The sequence below is a fragment of the Harpia harpyja genome, chromosome 7 (genome assembly GCF_026419915.1).
Source record: "Harpia harpyja isolate bHarHar1 chromosome 7, bHarHar1 primary haplotype, whole genome shotgun sequence".
NCBI classification, from domain to species: domain Eukaryota; kingdom Metazoa; phylum Chordata; class Aves; order Accipitriformes; family Accipitridae; genus Harpia; species Harpia harpyja.
In genome coordinates, this window is record NC_068946.1 from 33059285 (window position 1) to 33069563 (window position 10279).

General features: G+C 39.1%; 1 protein-coding gene across 1 annotated transcript; it reads right to left on the reverse strand.

Moving 5' to 3' along the window:
* Nucleotides 1–1788: 1788 nt before the first annotated feature.
* Nucleotides 1789–10241, reverse strand: SCRN3 (secernin 3). The gene is made up of 7 exons (XM_052793577.1): nt 10004–10241; nt 9652–9833; nt 8671–8870; nt 7771–7983; nt 5038–5200; nt 4498–4678; nt 1789–3698 (listed from the first exon to the last, which is right to left on the reverse strand). Exons 1-7 carry the CDS (start codon nt 10169–10171, stop codon nt 3543–3545), a joined length of 1263 nt encoding a protein of 420 aa, XP_052649537.1. The 5' UTR covers nt 10172–10241; the 3' UTR covers nt 1789–3542.
* Between the last annotated feature and the right edge of the window lie 38 nt (nt 10242–10279).

Here is a 10279-nt window from a genome sequence, read left to right on the forward strand (position 1 = left end):
GTTCTGAGCTTTGATGTGATGTGAGGTGTCGGAAGGTTATGTGTGCATGTCAAGATTTATGACAAATGTGTTTTTCTGAGAGATTTGTTAAAGTGGCTCTTGGGTTTCAAATTGGATATTTCTTAAATCCACCCTTGATGCTTTTTAAGTAGGCAGAGGACTTGTTAATGGGTGTTCACATAAAGATACCAGTTTTCGTCTAACAGCCTAAACAGATCTTTAGGAACGTTTCACATTATCATCTACTTACCAAATACAATTAAAAAAAAAAAAATTCTTCAAACATTCAAGAAGTTGATCTTAGGTCAGTTTTATGGTCCTATGCGAGGTCATTGTTCTTGCACTCTTGTCTTTCTCATTTTCATCATCAAGCCCTGCCCTTGCCTCCCTTTTTTATAATGGCTCTGCTATTCCCTAGATTTGAATACAACATATCTGGTTTAAGTAAGAAATTGCTCAAAATTTATGCTTAGAGAAGGCTCCCTGTTACAAATCTAATGAAGAGAACGCCTTTAACAACTGACACCAAATTCTGTTAGATTAACTGTTACAACATTGTGACTGCTGATATCATACCCATTAGTCCGATGAAAGTTTATGATGGTTAATAAATAGACTAAAGAAACCAGGAATTAAATACGGGATATGATAATCTAAATCACTGGGTACTTCTGGAAGCTAAGAATAGATTTTTAATAGCTTTAGAAAGCTGAGTAACTCTTTTATCTGATAAATACTTGCTTCCACCAGGGAGCACCAGCAAGTTTTAAAATAGTTGACAATTTGATGTCTGTCAATAGTTGATCTACTGATGTGAGAATTTTTGGTGGTTAGAAATAGCTTTGCTTTAAAGATGTGGTCAGTGATGCAATAAGTTCTTCTATTTTGAAGGTGGATTATTCTGGGATAAGTCTCAGTTAACTCGGAAGTTATACTTCTGTGAAAACATCCCCTGAACAAGTAAGTTGAGAGGAGTCTCCAGTAGAACACTGGATCTTTTTTCTAGCACTAATCTCAAAATAATTGTGATAATGGACAGGGGTGGATATAAAACTTTTAGTTTTCTAGGTAGCAATTTTAGTACAGTTTTTTTTTTTTTAATAATGATCCTTCATAAAGCTCTAGACCTTTTAAAATAAGCTGTAAGAGGTATTCCTAGATGAAATACATGCAAAGATTGCCCTCTAGAGGATATTCTGATTTTTTAATTTTTTTTTTAATGTAGGGTTGTGGGAGGGAGGGTTACTTATTCCTCCCGATCTCATCTTCATTTTCTGGTTTTACGCTGCATGTATACTAGGAGGATAAAATCCCAGGAAAAAAAGGTACCAAAATATCCTGTGTGTTTGGACATCACTTGATCTATCTCCACACATCACATTGTTTTACTTTGTATCCTGTAGACCAGTAAATAAAAAACAGCACAGAAGCTAGAGGAATGATTGGACTATATCTGCCTGTATTACAACCGGACCGAGATGCTTAACAGGGTTAATTGCCACACCATGATTAAGCGGACAAGAAGTTCACTTAAAGGCCTGCTCTACCACCTTCACTACTTTCATTCCTGTGTAACTTCGCTATATTTGCATTGTAGCATAAAATTGTTTCTCTTGTTTTGCTATGCTACCTGTAAACTTGACTCATACCTTGGTTTCCAGCACAGTTTTACCTGGCATTTATTGATGCTTTGAAGTTATCAAAGAGCTAGTGTGGAACGGCTGATGATCAAAAATAGGACAAAGATACACACAATTGTCAGATATAGACATCCATGAGGAAAACAGGTAAATACAGAAAAATTTTATTAAAAATACCTCCCAGTTCACAAACATCCACTGTACTATTGAACTTCTAAGAAATTTTGTGGCAACACACGCACAAAAGGTTCACAGTCAACTTGAGCTTACTTTCAGTCTTACCTGCTACTCAATCTTACTTGCTACTGCCACTTGGTACACATAGGATCACTAGAACTAGAAAGCTCAAGAACCTTTTCTGACCCATTAGTTTCTTGCTGTGGATCTGTATGCCAAATTAACTTCTACTTTCATTGTAGGATCAGGAAGAACAAATTCTGCAAAGCTCTCAATTTTCTTACTCATTCTGCTTTTGTTTGTTTATACTTACTTTTTTTACCAGTGGGGTGATTGATAGAATAGTTTACAAAATGAGAAAACTGCATGTGTGTAGCCCCATCTTTAGCATTTGAGATGACTCTAGAAACTGACTATAGAAAAATCATCAAAGAATGGTCTTTCTGTTGTCTGCTGTGTCTTTCTGTTGGGATGCTGTGTCATGTCACATACTGCTACTGCAGCTCTAATGCTCCATTTCATGTTAGATGTTCTCTTCTGAAGGTTTACAGAAGTGCTGGTTTTGTTTGGTTTTTTTTTTCCTTCCAGTCATACTTTTTATCCTGCTTGATCACGTAGTAAAGCCAGAATCTTCTGTTTGTTCAGTTTGTCCCTTGCCACAGATAATAAAAGTAGTGTCACATATTGATCACTACTTTTGAAGAGGATCAGGGAGGAAGAGCTCCTGGCAGGGCAAAAAGCTTGATTAAATTAACTCTATAGTCTAGTAATTTTGGCAAGACAAGTTGTGGTTAAAAGGCTTTATATGAAGTGAAAAAAATTTAAATGTCCTTTCAAGTGTCCAGCTGAGTATATGTATATACTTGTGTACCCCAACCTCTTCCTTTCTAGTTGCCTGATTTTAAAAAAGTAACAATTCAAGAAACATTAAAAAACTCCCACATGATGTTATAAAGTGTATTGCAGAATTAATTTGACAGTAATCACATTGCATGTAAATAAGTTAGTTTATTTTTTGGTATCAGGGTGGGGAGAATAGACAGGGAAGTGAAAATTGTGTGGTAACTTGCAGGATGCTTGCATTGTTGAATTCCACGTAATCAGACTTCACAACAAATCATGGTAAAATTATAACTGATTTGGTTTTAATATACCTTGAACTCTTAGCCTCATTTTACATTGAAGGAGTAGAGGGTTCATATATGAAATGTATCTTAGAATGGTTTTCTCAAACAGCTGAATATCAATCTTACTTGACTTGCATATCACTTTCCTTTTTATTCAAGTGCAAGTAATAGGTTCTACATTTCAGAAAGTAAGTCCTTCAGCATGGCCATTTCAATTCTGGGAATGTGAAATTCTGCTACGATTATCTTGACTATAAAAGCTACATGTGTGTACACTAGAACTGAGTTCTCCAAATCTGAGTTAGTGTTCTTCATCCAGAGATGGGGTTGTTTTTAGTCAAGCTATTACATTCTAATTGCATCTGTTTGTTGACGAAATCTATCTCTGCTAACAGCTTTATGCCACATACAGATGAAGCCACTGCCTAGCTTTTAAGAGCCTTTTTAGCATTGCTTCATACAACCGAAAGCTGTTTGGCCTAAATATGAATCTGCGTCCATACTAACCAGTATATTGAAAATAAGATGTAATCTATATAGCCACTTCATTAGAAAAGTTAATCATAAAACTGAATTTTACCACATTCAAATGGTAGTTTTAGATATATATTTTAAGTTCTTCTTCTACACACTGTGAAAAAAGGTTAACCACTTGGTTAATGTCAAAACATGCATTTTGCAGGATTGATTCCATTTCACTTATCTTCTGTTTCTCCAACTCCTGTATCTCTTTCAGCATTTCTTTACCTTGGCCCTGCAAAAAAAAAGTCTGTATTTCACTAAAAAGTATACAGAGTATGGAGTGTTCACCCTAACAAAGTTCTGTTCTACTGTCCATACTTTAACCTCTTAATAGTTTCTAGGGTACAATTTGTGTTGGTAGAAGTTAGCACCGTGACAGGTTTTCTTAGGTATCTTTCCCAATATCTAGCACTCACTTCATCTCCCTGCATCCTTGTCTGATGGATTGAAAATAAACAAAATTAAAGCTGCTTTAGGTATTTATGCTACCAAAACTTTAGTGGGCATATGTCTTATTTTTTAGAACATGTATCTGTGAACAGGAGAGACACTACTGTTAAAAGTAAGCAATTACCTCCCTTCTTCGCCTTTGTGTCCAGCTATCTTTGTGACCTTGTTTCCTTTCCTGTCTGTACCAAGCAATGATAAAAGGCATGCCCTCCTTACTATCTGAGACCAGGGTCCTGAAGAGTTTTAAGTACTCTTATCAGGAGTTGTATATTTGCCTGTGGCTGCTCAAGCATTTCCCCATTATCTGACTGGTGCAGGAGTATGTGTGGCCTGCTGCTTTGCAAGATGAGCAGTACAGATACTTGTCTGGGGCTAGGCCTGGGAGTACAGCAGAGTGCTAGTTGCATTTTTTAGTGTTTGAAACATATGCCTGCCAGATGCCAATGCAATGAGCTTCTGGTGCACTACAGTGTTCTTTGCAATCCATCAAAGGGCATTAAATGGTATCGCATTAACAAAATGTGAGCAAGGAGCTTATATAAACCACCTGCTTGCATTGAAATCTAATTTAATCAACGTACCTCAATAGTTTCCATAACTACAGCAGCACTTTCATGTTTTTTATAGAGCTCATGTCTTCGATCTGGCTTATTCTGAAAACGTGGTTGCTTCTTAACTGGATCATCATGACCAAATGTAGGGGAGCTAGTTTTTAATAACTGAGTAATATTGGGCACAAAAATGAAAGGCTTGAATACAGACCTAGAAAGAGAAAATAGAACAGAGATCCTTTACTGATACAGTTTTGTTAAAGTTGTTGAGTCAGCAGATTGCTGTATTTTTTTCCCATTCTTCTAATTCCTTCATTTAAGAAAGAAGTCTTAAAAAACAAAAAAAATCTCCTAACTGATGTTTAAGTCAGTGTCATAGCAGTGTTTCACTAAGTATGTTGGTAGATAGCATTAAAATATACATAATATACATTATGTTCCTCCTACTTTTTGATTGTGCTTTTTCAGGGGAAAAAAGAAAAGCAAAAAGGAATATAATTAGACAAATTGCAACACTTTTTCATTTAGATACTTGCAACTCTTTATCCTTATTACTTGCTGCTACATCACCTCGCAGGATCTGGAGTTCCAGTAAAGAAGTGAATACACGGCAGATTAGGCTGCTGAGGCAATACAGACACCATGCTTCCAGTTGTCATAAATCCACCTTCCATATTAATGCCACTCTCTTTGTCACGAAGAATTTGCATCATTATTTCAGAAGTGATAGATCCTATTTAAGATACAATACAATTATTTACACACAGTGCTACTTATAATACCAACTAAATGGCATGTTCTCTACAACTGGCTTTTTCCTTTAATAGGCAATGCCAATTTTAGTTTGTCCGTGTTGGCAGAAAAAAAAATCATCCTAACAGCATAACTTAATATGTAACACACTTAAAAATATTATTGTTTTCCCCAAAGTATTTATTTCAAAGAGTAGGTGATAATGAGCTATAACATTTATGACTTAGAAGAGGGGGAGGATAACAACACACGATGTTTCCCAGAAAGGTAGAATACATATGGCTAGCACAAGGTCACTCGCACAGTAACTTTTCAGATGAAAATTAGTAGCTTGGATTAAAGGCTGAACTTTCTGAGTACTGTGTGGAAATTAAGATAAATCACTATAATAGTAATTGGTATTTGTACACAGTTAATACCACTATGTTGCTTTGGAAATACAAAAATAATAATAACTGTACGTGGATTTTGTGTGTAACTTTGAAAATGAAACAGCAAGACTGTCACTTTTGGTTTTTTTAATCATCTGACCTTCCAAAGCGCTTAGGCTTCAACTTGACAATTGAAAGGACGCACTGGAGTAACAACATCTTCTATACTCAGAATCAACAGAAACTACAACAGTACATCCATTTGTAAAGAAGTCTTAATCGACTACCTGTGTGAGGTATAGTGCCAAATTTCTCTATGAAAATAATTCTTTCTTCTCAGTTAGGTGAAACAAAACCCTTTCCACATATGTCTCTGCATCTAGTGTTCAAATTATATCACTGTTCATGTATAGCCGTACACTGAAGTTTAAATACCTGCATGGTATCACCAAGCAATCCAATATTCTAACAGGCAGCACTTGCAGTAGTTTTCAGATTTAGTATACCAGTTGAGCGTATGCTTATGGCAGAAAAACATGAGTTCATTCACTTTTTTTTTTTACTTGAAGGTATCATCTACCATTTAATCTTTTAGTGTTTCCCTCAATGAAGTTCTAGCTGCATAAAGATCCTTTTTGTAAACTGCCTTGCTGTTTTCTCTTAAAATAATTACTCTGCTGCTAAGTCAGACGTCTCCAATATTTTTTTTTTTATACACGATTCAAATTGCCTGTAGACAGGCACACAGCACTACATTTCAGCAAGGAAACACTCTTAAGTATTCCCACAGTTGCCTGGGAAAGTCAGAGAATTCAAGAAATCAGCAAGCTACGTGTATCAAAGAAATTAAAAGAAGCAACGGTCGGTTTGTCAACTGCAAGTTGGCAACTTGTCTAGCTAGAAAGAAGGTATTGCGTATTTTCCACTAGACTTTTTTATTATTTTGTATTCCTGAAATACATTCCCTAATTTCTGGAATATAAATAATGTATATTTAAAAATGGTCTTCACATGGTAGGCAGCCTGGAAAAAAACTGTTATGTCACTGAGTGAAAAAGCTGGGAAGGGTAGATTAAGAAACCAGTGATTTTACTGATGCTGTAAACCAAACAGCTTTTAGTTAGGGCACCTATTTAAAATAAATCTAAACAAACTGAAACCATATGAGGCTGATAACCTGAACACCTAGTGTGATTTTTAAAATGGCTCAGGTAAATGCCTGAAAATGAGCATTTAGAATAAAAACACTGATAGAATCTCAGCATTATTATAACACAAGTAAATACAGGTATTATGAAAATGCTTTCAGTATTCAGAACCTGCAATTCCCAAAATGAATGCAGGGTTTACAATGAACACTAGAGCAGGATAGCAAAAGGTAATTCATTCTGACACATTAAATGCTAAACCTGGTCTGGCAGAGCTCAGCCAAATAAATAAAAAAACACAGGGGTGCAATGTAATTTTGGTTGAGATTAATTACTTCAAATGAGCAAGTGAATACAGATGCAGCAAAAACCTGCCAGGTGGATGCAGTTAGAAGAGAAGTAATAGCTTATTTCTGTAGAGGTCTGAAAAATAAGTCAACAAGTTAGTGATTAGGAGTACCTGCTTAGAGTACAGAAAATTATTTTGTTCTGCTCTCAGTGTGTTTTATTAGACTACACAATGTTAGAGCAGCAGTTGTAGTGAAACAACAAAGATTTAAAAACCAATCTCAAAAAATAAATGCAAGATATCTGAATGCTGTGCTGTTGTCTCAGGCCTATATGAATGGTACCAGACTGAAGTTGTTCATAAGGTTCTGTTTGTGGCTGCAAACCACTGGGAGTCTGTTTTAGCCTCTTTTTTTTCTTAGAGGTACAGTAATAATATATAGCCTATCAAAATGTTTCAGAGCAGGTCTTACAGAGTATTTAGCAGTATGGTCATAATGTGACCTCTCAGTGTTGTTACTGTGTGTGACCCTTGTTTTAATTTTTCCTTATCAACAAATTGGCAAAAATGAATAGAAGACTTCAAGTTCAGCATTTCTCCTTTAGGCAAAAAGTTATTCTAGTAAGTTCTGGTTCACGAAACCACGTGAATGATTGCCTGCATCAGATGTCTGATAATTTATGATTTAAATTAACGTAGCTCACTAAATGCTTTGCATATCTTAAAAAAAAAAAAATTATACCTTTGTGTTTGTTCAGAAGTTTATAGCCTTCACAATATCGGCCTCTGGATGTCGTCATTCTGGCAGTATTTACATAAGAATATGTGGCAGCAAAATCGAATTCCTTTTCCCCGTCCCACCAGCCCTTGCTTTTGGCATATTCCTTCAATTCTGGGTGTTCTCTGTCAATCTTGGTTGTGATAGAGAGCTGGTTGGAAATATTCCGTATGCCTCCTGTGTGTAAGGTGAGGAAGGATCATTTTAATACATCGAATGCTTTCTCTTGGTCTTTTGTTTACAATTAGCTTACTAAAGCAAATTATGCACTGAAGAGTCTCCTACAAGATCTGAGAGTTCTGTGGTTTATTTTTGGCCCTCTCTCCCTGGCTATATGTATCCTTGTGATTGAAATTCTACTGCCACTCAGTTCTGACTCATTTACTTCTATTGCCAACATCATATTGGCATATCCTGATTATTCCCATCTTTACATTCTTCCTCTTAGACCTCCAAAGACATAGCTTGTCCCTCTAAGTCCACTGGAAGGATCAGCCACTTCAGGCCCCAATGCACCAATCCCGTCAGTGTTACCCTGTCACCAAATGAAATTGTCATCAACTGCCACCATCCTTAAGACCCTACGTACTGCTGTCATTCTCATGCTGACCTTCTTGCTGTCCTCTCTTTTCCAATTGCAGAAGTGGTCATCTCTGACTCTGAAAAGGTCCCCCTGTGACTCAGCTCCTCTGAAACTGCTAGCCACTCCACACTGATGCCCGAGGAAGCAATTCCTGTTGTTCACAGGCACGTGTACATATCTGGAGGCTACTCTGATGCCTTAATGAAATGGTAAATGAAAAGTGGAAAACTGCTAATTGTCACTGCGTTTGAAATGTTTAAAACAAAGAGCATCATCCATACCTTCTACTTTTTCTGCTGCCCAGTATTTTCCTGATGTCTCCAGCACCCATGCTTCCTTTCTGTCGGCTATCAGAAAACTGTTATGGTATGTAAATACCATGTGGCTCTCCATACAGTTTCCTCCCTGTCCGTATTTTTCTAGCAAATCAACTATGACAGCAAGAGCCTTTTCAGCTGTGTCCGCTCTCTCCAGTCCAAGCCTAAAACAAAAGGAAGATGATATCATTGGAACTATAAACTTTACATACAACTATTCAGCCCAAGTATTCAAATTGACTTGGAATGCTATTTCTCTATGTACCTGATGCTTTATGATCTGGTAAGAGAAAGGAGCAAGTCACTTAAAGGGCTTGTTTGAAGTGGGTCCTCTACGTCCTTGGCATGGGCAAAAACAACCCAATGGAAATACAGAAAGGCAGGGAGGGGGCTCCTAGGAACCGCCTGCAGGTCCCGTGTGGGTATTGGACTGGGGGAAACAGTACCAAGAAGAATTGGCTGACTGCTGTAGGTTAGCGAGAGCTACACTAGCACCCAGCAAGGCAGGCACAGGAAGCTGTCATTATTTATGTGGAGATGCGTGGCTAAGACTGAAACTTAAAAATATGTGCGCGAAAGATGGGGGAAATAGGAAATTAGTACAGACCCTAGAAGAACGCCCGACCACTAGTTCCTGAAGTCCAGCTGTGCTCTTGTTAAGAGTCTTGGTTCAGTTTAGTATAAACTTTGTGGAGAGAAAAACGTTTGATGATTTCCTTGACAGATTCTGTTCTAGCGCCTGATACCTTTCACGGGCTCCCAGCTCCTGGCAGAGACCTAATGCCTGTGCCAAGGAATACTTATTTTTAACCACGGCTAGAACAGCAGAAGAGACCGACGTGTCTTCTGAAACTGAAAGCACCTCTTTCCGCACATAACTCAAAACAAATGTTTCAAAACCAAATTCCGAATTCAGTACCGTTTACCAAAACAGCCTGTGCAAACCTTACGAGGTCCATGCCGAGGAGAGCTTCATCGTCGCAGATCTCCTCTCTGCCCCACACCGCTTCGTTCCCAATGCACACACCGTGTTCGTTGGCCCCCATCTCTGCCCCCCAGAGCCAGGAGGGACGGCTCAGGACCACGGCGTGGGTCTTTTCCACTTGATCAATCTTGATGTAGGTGCACTGCAAGAAGTCAGAGCACACAACAAATTACCTTTCACGCCATCGCTTCGGCGAGGGTCTCCCCTTGATTAATCGGCCACGGGCTAAAAATACACAGAAAGGGGGATGAAAGGTTGGGTTTGGTTTTTTTGGCCGTCTCCCGCCGGACTCGTCGTGCCCCGCGGCCTCACCTCCAGCTCGGCGCCCGGCGGGTGCGCGGAGGCCGGGAAGTGGACGACCTCCTGCACCTCGTCCGCCGGCCGGTCCGAGTTCTTCCCGAAGACGACGCGACCCCCCGCCGCGGCGGGCGGCAGCGCCACGAAGGTGTCGCAGGACCGTGGCGGCGGCCGGGGGAACATGCTGGCGGCGCCGGCGGGCTGCGGACGCTCCGCGGGCCCGGTGGCGGCTGTGGCGGCGGCGGGGCGGGGCCGAGCCGAGCCGAGCCGAGCGGCGGCGTTGCCGCGCCC